General features: G+C 43.9%; 1 protein-coding gene across 1 annotated transcript in view; it reads left to right on the top strand.

The window, feature by feature from the left end:
* The first annotated feature begins 2,405 nt into the window (after positions 1-2,405).
* Positions 2,406-16,031, top strand: part of NAA25 (N-alpha-acetyltransferase 25, NatB auxiliary subunit) — a 73,242-nt gene continuing 59,616 nt past the window's right edge. The window contains exons 1-2 of the mRNA XM_044244252.1: positions 2,406-2,478; positions 15,291-15,376. Coding sequence (XP_044100187.1) covers positions 2,421-2,478; positions 15,291-15,376 — 144 coding nt within the window. The 5' untranslated portion in view covers positions 2,406-2,420. The remainder of the gene's footprint in view (positions 2,479-15,290; positions 15,377-16,031) is intronic.

Raw genomic sequence — 16,031 nt, forward strand, 5'->3', positions numbered from 1 at the left:
TGAGAAGGTGTATGTGAAAGAGCCTGGCACAGTCTCTGGCACAGTGTTCATTAATGTACTCTATGATTATTGTTATTATCATCACTAGTTCTTTTCTAGGCATGCATATTTAAATTTTAATAGCAATTGTTAACGCTGTTATGGTAGATCCTAAAGACTTTTTTTTTTTTTTAAAGATTTTATTTATTTATTTGACAGACAGAGATCACAAGTAGGCAGAGAGGCAGGCAGAGAGAGGAGGAAGCAGGCTCTCTGCGGAGCAGACAGCCCAATGCGGGGCTCGATCCCAGGACCCCGGGATCATGACCTGAGCCGAAGGCAGAGGCTTTAACCCACTGAGCCACCCAGGTGCCCTAATCCTAAAGACTTCTGATGGGTGCCTGGCTGAGTCAGTGGGTAGAGCATGCTCTTTTTTTTTTTTTTTTTAAAGATTTTATCATCCATTTGATGCAGAGAGAAAGACAGAGAGCATGCAGGGGGAGGAGCAGGGAGAGAGAAAGGGAGAGGCAGACTCCCCATGGAGCAGGGAGCCTGATGCAGGGCTGCATCCCAGGATCTTGGGATCATGACTTGATGTGAAGGAAGCCACCTAACGGACTGAACCACCCACATGCCCCATTTTTTCTCTCTCTCTCTTTTTTTTTTTTTTTGTGCGTGTGACTCTTGATCTCAGAGTTATAAGTTCAAGCCCCATACCGGGTGTAGAGATCACTTAAAAATAAAATCTTAAAAAAAAGTAAATAAAAACTTTTGATCTAGATCCTTTCATTAGTATTTTTTCTTTCTTTCTTTCTTTTTGTATTTTAAGAGTTTATTTATTTGTTGGAGAGAGAAAGCATGCACAAGCAGGGAGAGTGGCAGGCAGAGGGAGGAGTAGGCTCTCTGCTAAGCAAGGAGCCCGATGTGGGATAAATCAGTATTTTCCAAAGTGTGGTCTTCAGATTGAATTAGCATCTCTTGGAGTAGAATCCAGGAAAACTCATGTTTATCAAGTTTCCCAAGGGATTCTGATGTGCACTGAAGTTGGAGAAGCATTTTCTTGGACACTAAAAAAGCCAAGAAAGGAAGAGGGAAGGAACTTCAGTAGAAGGGGTCAACCCCAGCTGGTCAACGCTGACACAGGAGACACTGCAGTGCAGGGGATTACTCTGGTTCTCTACTCAGAAAGACCTGAGTTTGAATCTAGTGACTAGTGTGGCCTTCACTTAGGTTATGACTCTACTGAGCCTGGCACACCCAAGTGGCTCCATCCCTCTCCAAGTCTTTGATAATTAACACTTTATCAGCTAGGATTTCCCTGACCACATTATACATATAAAATTGCCTCCCTCTTCCACTCCCCAGTTCCTGTTCTACTTTTCTCAGAATCATTTATCATCATCTAATATGCTATTTTGTCTGTCTCTTCCACTACAAGTAAATCTCCATGAAAATTTTGTTTATTTATTGATGTAGCCTGGCACGTAATAGGCATTCAATAACTATGTGTTGTATGAATTTAATTACTTTTACCCTCCAGTTTTACTGAGGTATAATTGACAAACTGACTGGATTACTATGAATCTAGGATGCTTCTTAGCTGGTTGAACCCAGTAGAGGGCTGAAGAGATCTTGAACTTTTCAGGCAGATTTTTACTGTAGATCAGCATCTCCCCCTCTTCCTCCCCCCCCCTTTTTTAAAAGATTTTATTTATTTAACAGAGATCACAAGTAAGCAGAAAGGCAGGCAGAAAGAGGAGGAAGCAGGCTCCCCGCCGAGCGGGGAGCCCGATGTGGGGCTCGATCCCAGGACCCTGGGATCATGACCTGAGCCGAAGGCAGAGGCTTTAACCCACTGAGCCACCCAGGCGCCCCTCCCTCCCCCTTTTTAAATAAGCTCTCTGCCCTACCTGGGGCTTGAACTCATCAACCCCAAGATCAAGAGTCTCATGCTCTCTATAGATTGAGCCAGTCAGGCACCCCTGATCAGACCCCTTTTCCCCCACAGTTCCTTGGGTCAGTCTCCCAGAGGAGTTTCTGGTTCCTCAACAGTTGGTCACAGACAAGTCTAACTGGTCCTCCTTTGGACACGGGGATAAATACGACAAGCGGGAGCAGCTGAGCTCAACTTTGACCAAGAGTTTCTCCCCTCCTTTCCTCACTACCCAGTACGTGACTCGGAAGGGATTTCAATACCAACAGCCGTCTCTTCCAACCTGGTTGATTCCATCGGGCAAAAGGAGGAAAGATTCCTAACGAAGAACCCATCGCCGTACCCGTAGCGGTCCAAGGGGCTCGAGGGCTTCCCCTTCCGCGCAGGGGCGGTCAGTCGCGGCTCTGCGACTATCGCGATAGAAGAGCGAGATCGGCGCTGGCCCTTTAACAGCCCCTTCCCGAGGGCCTGCCCTGCGCGTGCGCACTGTGGTTCTGCGCTTGTCATCATGGCGACGCGGGGCCATGTGCAGGACCCTAACGACAGGCGCCTCCGTCCCATTTACGGTGAGTGCCTGGGGCCAGCCGGTTATCGGCCGGACGCGTCGAGGGCTGTGGAGGCCAGGGCGAAGGTCCGGGAGGGGCGCTGAGGGGGCGGGCGCGGAGCTGGCGGATGCGGGGGGCTGACCGCGCGGGCCTCTAGGCCGCAGCCACCCGCCTCGCGTAGGCGCCGGCCTGGCCTTCCTGCGCCCTGCGGTGGCAGCGGCGCAGTCCAGGCAGCGTCAGGTCGGAAGAGCTGGCCCGACGTGCAGGCCCTGTGAGACACACACTCGCTGAGACGTGCGCTGCCCGCAGGCTGCGTTGTTAATGCCACACCAAAGAAGACCCAGAATCTCAGATGGATCCCAAGCCAGGTGAAAGCTGGCTCCGGCGTGAGGGTGCGACACACTTATTTGAGGGAAAATTCCTCACTGAAGACTTTTTACTTCCGAGAACCCGGTCTAGGGGGTTGTCTAACTATCTGTGCTCGGTGCACATGGAGAAACAGGTCCAAAGAGGGGAAGGGGCTGATGCAAGGTCACCCAGATCGAGTCAGGAGCAGGCCGTATTGGAGGCTCCCAATCAAGAGATCTTTAGTGGAGAAACAGCTGCTCTGCGCGCACGTGGGAGGCGGGGTGGGGGGGTCGTGGGCCCAAAATAGCGGTGAAGAGACAGTGTTAGCTCTTGTCAGGGGCATGCAGGGCTGCTGCAGGGCTTTTCCTTTCTGCAGCTTCCCTTGTGCTTGCTAAATGGATCCCCCTCCTTAACGCCCTCAGACTTTTTAAGACCTTGATGTCACCCTCCTACCCGGCTGTGAAAAATCAACAGATTTGAATCAGGGAGAAACACCTTTTCGGTAACCGAGATGCTCTGTAATTGAGCAGTGGCCCTTTTCCTCTCTCTCCTCCTAGATGGTTGGTTTATCCTAGTGAACAGTGAGGAAGGCTTCAAGGTCAGTGGTTTTTGCCAAACTAGACCTCGAGCTTATAGTGTAAATGTTACTAAATGGAGGTTTCTCCACATGACTGAGATCATTTAACTTTTTTGGAGGAGGGGATGACTTTATTTCTGGCACAGTTGGTCCTGCTTTTAAAATTTGTATGATGCTTTACTCACATCTCATTTGATTTTAGCAGCAACCCTTTGAGGTAGGAAATAATAGCTAATGTGTGTAGACCGATCATTCTGTCATTCTCTGTTATTGACCCTTAACATGGCTTATCTCATTTAATATAAACACATTCTCCTGAGGTGGGTAGTTTCTTCCAGTCCTGCAAATCCCCCCCCCCTTTTTTCTCCCCACAGATGAGGAAAATGAGGCATTGTTGATATTGTCTAATTTTCCTAAGGTCACTCAGCTAGCTTTTGATGGAGCTAGGATCTGAACCCCAGTGTCCCAAGCTCACCCTCTTCACCACTGCTAGAAAATACCTTGCTTTGAGCTGAAGACACTGACTTGCCAAAGGTCACACTGGTGGTGAGTTGCAGAGATAGGACTTTCTTTCCATTTCCCCGTGGTGTTTGTTACCATACCCTCCAGTATATATTTTCAGAGGGCAGGGATGAAATAAGGATGATTGAAGGGAGGAACTGAATCTAGCCAGGGTTCACAATTTCTGGCTTATTATGACTCTGCAGCAGGAACTGTTTGCAGACTTTGTTTTCTTTTTAAAATTTTATTTATTTATTTGAAAGAGAATGAGAGAACATGGGAGGGGGAGGTTCAGAGCAAGAAGCAGACTCCCTGCTGAGCAGGGAGCCCAATGCGGGACTCCGTGATCATGACCTGAGTGGAAGGCAGTCGCTTAACCAACTGAGCCACGCAGGCTCCCCCACCTTTTTTAGAGTTTTATTTATTTAAATAATCTCTTTACCCATCATGGAACTCGAACTCAACCACCTGAGATTGACCCTGAGATGGAGTGGCTTGCTCCTCCTACTGAGTAGCCAGGTGCGCCCTACCCCCACCTTGAAACTAAAAAGATTCGGTACTTTCCCTTTTTTTAATTTAAATTCTAGTTAACTAACATGCAGGACAGTATTGGTTTCAGGAGTAGAATTCAGTGATTCATCATTTACATATAACAAACACCCAGTGCTCATCATAACAAGTGCCCCCTTTAATACCCATCTAGCCCATCCCCTACCCACAAGATTAAGTACTTTTTTTTTTTAAGATTTATTTATTTACTTATTTGACACAGAGAGAGAGAGAGATCACAAGTAGGTAGAGCAGTAGGCAGAGAGAGAGGGGGAAGCAGGCTTCCCGCTGAGCAGGGAGCCCCTTGCGGGGCTCAATCCCAGGACCCTGAGATCATGACCTGAGCCAAAGGCAGAGGCCTAACCCACTGAACCACCCAGGTGCCCCTTTTAAAGATTTGTTTACCTATTAGAAAGGGAGAAAGCACTCAGGTGCTTGGAGGAAGGGGGATGTGGGTGGGGGGAGAAGCAGAGGGAGAGGGAGAAAAAAGAAACCCAAGTAGGCTCTGCATATGGATCTCGAGATCATGACCTGAGCTGAAATCAAGAGTCTGATGCTTAGCTGACTGGGCCATCCTGGCGCCCTCAAGATTCGGTATTTTTGAGAATAATTGGATTTCTAAAATTGGCTCTTGAGGACCAAAGAAAATGCCTTTGGCATCCCATAAGTCATTTAGAAATAAGTGTTTTGAACTACCCAGTAAGAAAAACCTTGTTCATTTCATGTTGCTAAACATTATTATATGTTAACTAGAAGTGACAGGTTGTATTGTCAAAACTGAAGCCAGAATTATGTAGCTTTTGTTAAAGTTAAATGGGAAGAGTATTAGAAGCTTTCAAGAGTTCCAAGGCAATTAATATCAATTGGCAGGAATAGGAAAAGAGAGGGTACCAGCTGCCCTTGACTAATGCACTTTTGACCTCCAAATTTTGGGATAGCCCCTGCTTTTGTGTTTGAATATATTAGTACCCCTAAACCACTGTTGTTCCTTGCATTCATGAGCTATTAAATAAAAAGCTTATGTTTAGTAGGTAGTGCTTGCCCACCAGCTAGAAGTTCAATAACTGTCAGCATTAATAGAGTGCTTATTTGTATGCTAACTGTCCAATAGGTAGTAAGATTATTGTGATCCTAGTAGTAAACTAAAGGCTGGAGATTAACTTGCTCAGAGTTGCAGCTGGTGAGTTGTAGATCTGGATTTTGAACACATTTTACTGAGTTCAGAATTAGCAGCGTCACTATCTTTGTACAGCATTATTTGTATTGTCAAGGTTTTAGCATTTTACAGCTGTTGGAAACTTGCCTGTGACCTCAGCTTTTGCTGAATATTGTTTAGGATAGACAGGACTGTACGGGTGATTAACTGTGAAATTGTGGTAAGTTGAGATGTGGTGGGTTGAAATTATGTTTTCAGTGTTTAGGTTTGGAATAACTTTTCAGGAGGCTCATTAGTTGAAGCAGTTTCAGAGTGCTTTTCATTACTCATAAATTGGTTTAGGTATTATATTTTTAGTGTTTGAAAACCACACCTGACCTTACCAGGACACCTACTTTATTCATTTTCCTTTTGCTAAAATAACTGTCTTGTGCTATGTGGTTCTTTACAGATTTTGTACTCTGACATGACTTGGTGAGCCCAGTGCCTTTTTTTCTACCATTATTATTAATTTAAAAATGTTGTAGTGGTTGGGGGACAAGCAGGGTGGAAGTGATGGTCAGGTATGGCATGTCATAAATTTGTGTAGAATACAGGAATTGCTAGGTAAGCAATTGTAAAATAGGTTTCAAAGAAAAAATATTCCCATAGTTTTTAGAATGCGCATACACATTTTTACTTACTTTCTGGCACACAGTCTTTTGTTCTAATCTTTTACTGGCTTCCAGTGTTGGCCGTAGTCTGGGTCAGATGTAACATACTTCCTAGCTGTATTTCCTGAATGATAATGACTTCTTAGTGAGTTAAGACATTTCCCTTTGGTGCCTGGCCAACTCCAGGTAATTATTCTGCTATAGTTCATTAGTAAACGCTTGTTAAGTCCTCAGTCCAGTGTGGTACTTATTCTGAGCCTTCTGTTGGGCATTGTTAGCCCTGCGAGTTTTGTCCTGTTTTTCATCAGGAGTGGCAGGGCGTCTTGGTGAGTGAAGATTAATCTTGCCCTTCTTTAGAAAAGTCACTTGGTATAACCTGTTTTCTTTTTTTGAAATTATAACCATTTAAAAGGGTCTGACTTAGACCTATACATTCTAAAGCATTTTAGACTTACTGATTTGCATGCACAGAAAATTCTTAGAAGAGCAGTACCTGGTTGGCTCAGTCCTTAAGTGTCTGCCTTAGGCTCAGGTCATGATCCCAGGGTCCTGGGATTGAGCCCTGTGTTGGCTCCCTGCTTGGTGGGAAGCATGCTTCTCCCTCTCCCCCTGCTTGTGTCCCTCTCTCGCTCTCTCTCTGTGTCAAATAAATAAAATCTTTAAGAAATACATGTTAATAAAAAAAAAGAAAATCTTAAAAAAAAAAAAAAGAAATTCCTACAGTGAGTAGAGCATAGTGGGAGCATAGGGCAGGATTAAGAGACTAATCTTTTCATGCTATGCTCCTATGAGCTGTTAGGATTTTTTTAAATTATTATTTTTAAACTGTGGCTTGCACTGTTTTTGTTATTTAAAAAATTAGTTGGGGCACCTTGGAGGCTCAGTCAGTTGAACGTCTGACTCTTGGTCTTAGCTCAGGTCTTGATCTCGGGGTCATGAGTTTGAGCCCTGCATTAGGTGCCATGCTGAGTGTGGAGTGGAGCCTCCTTAAAAAAAACTTAGTGGAGGGGTGCCTGGCTCACTCAGTTGGAAGAGCATGCAACTCTTGATCTGGGGTTGTGAGTTCAAGCTGTTGAGGATGTAGAGATTACTTAATAACTAAAACTTGAGGGGCACCTGGGTGGCTCCGTAGGTTAAAGCCCCTGCCTTCGGCTCAGGTCATGATCCTGGGTTCTTGGGATCAAGCCCTGCATCAGGCTCTCTGCTCAGCGGGGAGCCTGTTTCCTTCTCTCTTCTGCCTGCCTCTCTGCCTACTTGTGAACTCACTCTCTCTCTCTGTCAAATAAATAAATAAAATCTTTAAAAATAAATAAATAAATAAAACTTGAAAAAAGAAAAGAAAGCTTTACAAAAATTAGTTGAAATGTGTGTGTGTGTGTGTTTTTATTTTTAAAGATTTTATTTATTTGACACAGAGAGACAACATCGAGAGAGGGAACACAAGTGTGGGGAGTGGAAGAGGGAGAAGCAGGCTTCCTGCTGAGCAGGGAGCCCGATTCGGGACTCAGTCCCAGGACCGCGGAATCATGACCCAAGGTGAAGGCAGATGATTAAGGACTGAGTCACCCAGGCGCCCCTAGTTGAAAGATTTTTAAAAAACTTAATAGTATGAAGCCATCATTAATGATTGGTTCTTGGAACTTACTGTTGTGGTCAATTTTGTATGCATGTCATTTTCCTGATAGACTACTCAATTTCTAGAAGACTGTCTTTTTCCCCCCTGTATGGTTTGTTCATTTCTCTATTCCTTTCTTCATTGACCTTATTTATTGAGGGCCCAATATGTGCTAGGCACAATGTAGATTCAGGGAATGAGTGAGTACCAAACAGCACAGCAGAGACATGGTTTCTGCTTTCAAGGAGCTTGTTTCTTAAAAATAATGGTACACATAATCATTACACTTGTGTTAAGTGTAAAAAAAAAAAAAAACTTTTTTTTAAAGATTTTATTTATTTGAGAAAGACTGCATGTGCACATGCGCGCGCACACACACGCACACGTGAATGGTAGGGAGAGGGAGAAGCAGAGCAGGCAGCCATGGGGCTCAATCCCAGGACTTGGGGATCATGACCTGAGCCAAAGGCAGATGTTTAACTGACTGAGCCACCCAGGCGCTGTGTTAAGAGCTTTGAAGGAAAAATGTCGGTTCCCGTGAGTGCATACAATATGGGCATCTGAGCTGTCAGGGACAAGACAAGAAAAGGTTCCCTTTGGAAATGATGTTTTACTTTGAACGTGGAAGACCATAGGTTAGGCAGTATGGGGGAAGTATGTAAAAAGGAGCTTGCTCCACCTGAGGACCTAGGAAAAGGCTTGTGTGTTGGCACTGCAGAGATTGGTTGAGATGAGGCTACTGTGGTAGACCGCATCAGCTTTGTAAGCCATTTTAAGACTTTTGAAATTCGTTTTAAAGATAATGGGAGGGGCGCCTGGGTGGCTCAGTGGGTTAAGCCGCTGCCTTCGGCTCAGGTCATGATCCCGGGGTCCTGGGATCGAGTCCCACATGGGGCTCTCTGCTCAGCGGGGGCCCTGCTTCCCTCTCTCTCTCTGCCTGCCTCTCTGTCTACTTGTGATCTCTGTCTGTCAAATAAACAAAATCTTTAAAAGAAAAAAAAAAAAAAAAAGATAATGGGAAACAGTGAAGAGATTTAACCAGGAGAGTGAGGTGATCAGGCTTGCAATTTAAAAAGATAGCTCTGGGGGTGCCTGGGTGGCTCAGTGGGTTAAGCCTCTGCCTTCAGCTCAGGTCGTGATCTCAGGGTCCTGGGATCGAGCCCCACATCGGGCTCTCTGCTCAGCAGGGAGCCTGCTTCCTCCCCCCTCTCTCTCTGCCTGCCTCTCTGCCTACTTGTGAGCTGTCAAATAAATAAAGAAAGAAAATCTTAAAAAAAAAAAAAAAAAAAAAGCTCTGAATACCCTGGGGGAAATAGTTTAAAAGAGGGCAAATGTTGGGGCACCTGTTAAGCGTCTGTCTTCAGCTCAGGTCATGATCCCAGGGTCCTGGGATCAAGCCCCGCATCGGGCTCCCTGCCCAGAGGAAGGCCTGATTCTCCCTCTCCCACTCCCCCCTGCTTTGTATTCTCTCTTTTGCTGTGTCCCTCTCTGCCAAATAAATAAAATCTTAAAAAGGGGCGGGGGGCAAATGTAGGCTGTGAGGTGATTGGTTAGGAGGCATCATTCCTTTTTAAATTTAACCCTCCCAGTCATCTTGGGTGTAGTAGGTATTTAACAACATTGGTTGACTGAAGGAATGTTTAACCTACAATTTGTATTCTTGGTAAAAGCAAGGCTCCTATTCTAAAGCATTTAGAATTTTGAGCAAAGATGGAGCTATGTTATATTCAGTCTTTTTTTTCCCTAAATTGTAGCAATATCTTCAGTAGTCTTTGAAGCTCTTCTAGGAAGTGGAAACATTGCAGGTTGTCATTTTAGCTGCTTTAGAGAATTTCACTACAGCTGCAAGCACCCAGAGCCTAAAGCCTTGCTTGCTTGCTTGCTTGCTTGCTTACTTTCTTTCTTTTTGGCAAAACTGACCCCCCCCCTTTTTTTGTAAGGATTTTATTTATTTATTTGACAGATAGAGATAATAAGCAGGCAGAGAGGCAGGCAGAGAGGAGGAAGCAGGCTCCCTGCTGAGCAGAGAGCCCGATGCAGAGCTCGATCCCAACCTGAGCCAAAGGCAGAGGCTTTAACCCACTGAGCCACCCAGGCGCCCCTCACTCTCTCTCTTTTTTAAAGTAAGCTCTATGCCTGACGTGGGGCTCAAACACATAACTCCTGAGATCAAAAGGCACATGCTCCATAGACTGAGCCGTGAGCCAGCCAGACACCCTAAGACTGGCCTCTTTCTTTCTTAATCAGTATCCCTAATTGTGATTGGACAAATTAATCCCAGGACCTCTTCTACCTGGCAGGGAGACAGGCTTGCCTGTGTCAGGGTCTACTGTTGTCTGCATATATAAGGAAGAGTCACTTCTCTTCAAATTGTTACCTAGGAAGGTGGCTGGCTCAGTCATTTAACAGATTTTGATAGTCTGTTGCCAGTAATTTAACCCAGTATTTCCCAAATTTCTATCATTCTTCTAACCAGTCTGATGATTCCAGCTTTATTATAGTACTCTCTGTACTATTAATTACTTAGAATTTTTCTCTAATTTGATTTTTAACTTAAATTTATTTTAAAATAACCTATCGGGGCGCCTGGGTGGCTCAGTGGGTTAAGCCTCTGCCTTTGGCTTAGGTCATGATCTCAGGGTCCTGGGATCGAGCCCCGCATCGGGCTCTCTGCTCAGCAGGGAGCCTGCTTCTCCCTCTCTGTCTGCCTCTCTGCCTACTTGTGATCTCTCTCTCCACTAAATAAATAAATAAAAATCTTTAAAAAAAAAGAAAGTAAAAAAATTAAAATAACCTACCATTATCATTAATGGAGTACCTGTTACTTATGCTGAGAGAACAAAGTGGTAAAAATAAAAGATGAAAACAAAACAATGTTAAAGTTTTAACTAGATTCTGATATTTGTGTAGCTGAATCTGAAGTCTGTTCTTTGCTGTTAAAAGAAAAAACATTAGGGGCGCCTGGGTGGCTCAGTGGGTTAAAGCCTCTGCCTTCGGCTCAGGTCAAGATCCCAGGGTCCTGGGATCTAGCCCTGCCCTGGGCTCTCTGCTCGGCAGGGAGCCTGCTTCCTCCTCTCTCTCTCTCTCTCTCTCTCTCTCTCTCTCTGCCTGCCTCTCTGCCTACTTGTAATCTCTGTCTGTCAAATAAAATAAATAAAATCTTTTTTAAAAAATGAAAGAAAAAACATTAGAAAGTATTAAGAGGTGGCTGGCTCAGTTGGAAGAGCGTTCAACTCTTGATCTTGGGGTTGTGAGTTTGAGCCCATGTTGAGTGTAGAGATTACTTAATTGATTGATTGATTTAAAATGATTTTATTTATTTGACAGAGAGAGAACACAAGCAGGGGGAGTGGTAGAAGGAGAAGCAGGCCTCCCTCCTAGCAGTGAGCCCGATGTGGGGCTAAATCCCAGAACTCTGCGATCATGACCCAAACTGAAGGCAGCCGCTTAACGACTGAACCACCCAGGCGCCCTGAGAAAGAGAATCTTAAGCAGGCTCCACACCCAGTAAAGAGCTGGACGTGGGGCTCACTCTCATGACCCTGAGGTCATGACCTTAGCCAAAATCAAGTTGGAGGCTTAACCTATAGAGCCACCCAGGGGCTCTGGGATATCATTTTTATTGACCTGTTTTCTCCAAGGGCTACATAATTTATATTCTAGAGTCAGGAATGTAAAATGAAAATAGACTTTTCCCTTCTAGGCATGTAGGAAAGGGGATCCTGACAGCAGACTGGCTGAATATAGTGATACAGTGGAGTGTCTTAGTTAAACTTTTAAGTGCAAGGAGCAGAAACCCATTGACACAAGCTCTAGTGAAGGGGGCTTGTTGTAAACCCTGGTGGGAGCCTAGAGCAGGAATGTAGTATTCAGGGTTTGATGGAAACTGGAGAGCTGTCAGGATCTAAAGTTTTTTTTAAGAGTTTTAAAAATTTATTTATGTCAGTGAGAGAGCACAGACAGGAGGAGTGGCAGAAGGAAAAGCAGGCTCCCTACTGAGCAAGGAGCCCAATGCGGGACTTGATTCTGGGACCCTGGGATCATGACCTGAGCCAAAGGCAGACACTTAACCGACTGAGCTGTCCAGGCATTTCTAAAGCTTTTTCCCCTTCCCAATTTCCCCTGGACTTTTATCTATGTGTGTTTATTCTCTGCTGGGTTCTTCAGACTGCCCCCCACCTTTTTTATCTTTTTTTGCTACTCATGAGTTTACCCAGGGTTCACCATGTTGGCTTTGTGGCCATACCAAGATGTGATCTCTCCCTACAAGCTTCAGTTAGTTAGCACTTCCCTGACCCCAATCCTTTGATAAAGATAAGTGACATTTTTAATACTTTTATAAATGTTATGTGAATGAAGAGGTGAGATAACTCCTTTTCTTTACTGTGTATCAACTAACTTGCATCCCCTAAGGCTTCTTCAAAATGGAAATTCTGGAGCTGCCAATGGTAATGTCAGACTCAAAATATTTATTCCTTCCAGATGAGGTTCCCATAGTTTCCTGAGTCTTGCTTTGTGACTCAGTGTTGCAGTTACAGTTTACTAGGGAAGAAACCTGATTTACCCTTGGGTCAAATATCCACCCCACTGGGTGTAGTTCCAAGGTCTAGACATGGTCATTCAATCCTGTTCCTGCAGTAGACGCAGTAGGAACCATTCCCAGAGAAGAGGGCATGGGCAGGTAGGTGTAGAGGGAAAAGTTAAATACCTTTGTAGTCCTTTGTAGTCCTGACCGCTGGTCTCATCCATTTATGGGCAGATCTTCAGAACTGGGTTCTCATTACAGATATCTAATTACTCTTCAGGGTATGCTCAAAGAACCTGGAGTCTTACAGGAATGAGTCAGAAGTACCTTAGAACTGACTCAGAAAGAGATCAGCCCAAGAGAAAGTATCCTTTATTGAGCTGAAGTAAATGTCAGGTATTTCCCATAGGGACAAATGATGGCATATTGGCTGGGCTATTTAAGAAAACTGGTGTTAGATATTTGGGTAGTTAAGCCAAGATTGTATGCTTTTAGTGTTTTCTGGTTCTCCAGTCTCTCCACCTGAATATTAGGTGTTTTTTCTAGACTGCAGTTGCATCCACAGTGAGTCGGTCTCTCTTTGACCTTCCTCCCTATATTGTGATTACGTCCAAAGTAGGGCTTCTTAATCTCTTCATCTAGCATTCTTGGTGTTCGTCTGTGTTACGGCATTGAAGAAAGACCGAAGAGATGAAACTCATGGGTTCCTGTAGCTCTGTTTTAAGTTTTAGTCTAGTATTCATTGGAGGAAAATGGAATTCGTTAGGTAAAATGATACTTTTTCCGTTTTGGGGGGCACTCTGGGCCACCAGCTGCATAGGTTATTTGAGTTGTTTATGCTTCCTTTGTTCCTTGCTGATTTGAGACTTTGATAGACAGAGTGGGACCATAAGAGGTAGTAGATTGTGAACCGGCCTGCATTCAGTCATCTTTCTATAATTAGAATTGACAGCTACCACCCTTGTTGCCCACCTGTAACACTGCTTACTTTCCTTCTCTGGAAGTGAATCTTTGTTTGTGTGTATACATGTGCATACATGCACACATTTTATTAATGTGCCTTATTTGTTAGAGCAGTTTCAGGTTTACAGAAACATGAGGGAAAAATGCAGAGTTCCTGTGTATCCCCACAATCCCACTCCCTCCCCCCAGTTTACTCTATTGTTAATATCTTGATTTACTATGGTACTTTGTTTCAGTGGCGGAGCCACTACAATAGGTCAGTGTTGTTTCTTTTTTAAAAGATTTTATTTATTTATTTGAGAGAGAAAAAGCATGAGAGGGGAGAAGGTCAGAAGGAGAAGCAGACTCCCCATGGAGCTGGGAGCCCGCTGCAGGACTCGATCCCGGGACTCTGGGATCATGACCTGAGCTGAAAGTGGTCGTAGTCGCCCAACCAACTGAGCCACCTAGCGCCCAGGTCTTTTTTTTTTTTTTTTTTTTTTTAAGATTTTGTTTATTTGTTTTTGAGAGAGAGTAAGCACAAGCAGGGGAAGGGGTAGAGGGAGAATCAGAATCCTCACTGTGTGGAGAGCCCAATGCAGGATTCGATCCTAGGATCCTGGGATCATGACCTGACCCATTCAGGTGCCCTGATAGGTTATTTTTAACTAAGGTCCATAGTTTGCTAGTTTACATTAGCAATTATTCTTTGTGTTGTATCTTCTGTGTTTTTTTATTTTTTTAAGATTTTATTTATTCATCTGAGAGAGAGAGATCACAAGTAGGCAGAGAGGCAGGTGGGCGGGGGTGGGGTGGTGAAGCAGGCTCCCCGCTGAGCAGGGAGCCGGATGCGGGGCTCGATCCAAGGAACCTGGGATCATGACCTGAGCTGAAGGCAGAGGCTTTAACCCACTGAGTCACCCAGGCGCCCCTTCTGTGGGTTTTGACAAAAGTATGATGACCTATATCCATCATTACGGAATCATATAGAATAGTTTCACTGCACTAAAAATCCCCCGTGCTCCACCCATTCATCCTACCCCCAGCCCCTGGTAATCACTGATTGTTTCATTGTCTCTATACTTTTTGCCTTTTCCAGAATGTCATGTAATTGGAATCATAGAGTATGTAGCCTTGTCAGATTGGCTTCTTTCACATAGCAATATGCATTTAAAGTTCTCCAGTGTTTATTTGTCCTCATTTTTTTTTTTTATCACGGAATAATATTTTACTGTATGGGTGTATCACAGTTCGTTTATTCATTGGCCCATTGAAGGACGTCTTGGTTGCTTCCAGGGTTTGGTAGTTGTGAATAAAATGGCCATAAACGTTTGTGTGCAGATTTTTGTATGGAGGTAAGTTTTCAGCTTATTTGGGTAGATACCAAGGAGCACGATTGTTGATCACATGGCAGAATATGTTTAGCATTTAAAGAAACCTGTCAGACTGTCTTCCAAGGTGGATGTACCATTTTACCTTCCCAGCAGCACTGAGTGAGAGGTGCTGTTGGCTCCATGCGCTCACCAGCATTTGCTCCGTAACTTATTTTGAGTTATCTGTGCCTTATCTGCCCCGCACTGATTTGGGACCTTGATGAGCGAAGAGGGATCAGGAAGTAGTAGTAAGTTGTGGACTGACCTGTTTTAGAATTGACAGCTACCGCCATTTCCCATTTATGACACTTCTCATCTTCTTCTAGATCTTCTCATCTGGAAATGAATCTTTGCTTTTGTTAGACTTGGATAATAATTGATTCCTTTTTTTCCTTACCACAATTTTATAACAGGTCCGAGAGATGATTACAGGAATATAAGATTGTATTCTGTACCATCCTAGCCATTTAGAGTTAAAATTGGCACCATGATGTTTTTAATACTGAATTAAAATACTTTATGAAACATCTCATACCAGCCTATGCATTTTTCTTTTCAAAGGAATATAACAACTATCATAATTTGTTTTCATAGATTATCTTGATAATGGTAATAATAAAATGGCAATTCAACAAGCAGATAAATTGTTGAAGAAACATAAGGATCTTCATTGTGCTAAGGTAAGGTCATTTGCTCTGGAGTTACTTGTATTTGGTGGGTTATATATTATAATCTTAAAAGGGAAAAATTGTGAAATCTGTCTAGTGACTCTGTTTTTTCCCCCCCAGGTTTTGTATTGTGTGTTTTTTTTTTTTTTTAAAGATTTTTATTTATTTATTTGACAGAGAGATCACAAGTAGGCAGAGAGGCAGGCAGAGAGAGAGAGAGGAGGAAGCAGGCTCCCTGCCGAGCAGAGAGCCCGATGCGGGACTCGATCCCAGGATCCTGAGATCATGACCTGAGCCGAAGGCAGCGGCTTAACCCACTGAGCCACCCAGGCGCCCATGTATTGTTTTGTTTTTTAAGCAGGCTCCATGCTTAGTGTGGAGCCCAACGCAGGACTTGAATTCACATCTCTGAGATAAAGAGTTGCACACTCCACTAACTGGGCCAGCCAGGCACTTCTCTAAGCCATTTATTTTTCTGATTACTTAAATGCCATAAATAGTATTTAATTAAAAGCTTACTATTTGTTTCTTTGGATATTTTTGACATAATTTAGCTAATTTAATTATCTTATATTGATAGGCTTCATTTTTTAAGCTGTGTTGCACCTTTATTTTTTTACGTAGGTTCCACGCCCAGTGTGGGATTTAAACTCAACCTTGAGACCGA

The sequence above is a fragment of the Neovison vison genome, chromosome 3 (assembly GCF_020171115.1).
Source record: "Neovison vison isolate M4711 chromosome 3, ASM_NN_V1, whole genome shotgun sequence".
NCBI lineage: Eukaryota > Metazoa > Chordata > Mammalia > Carnivora > Mustelidae > Neogale > Neogale vison.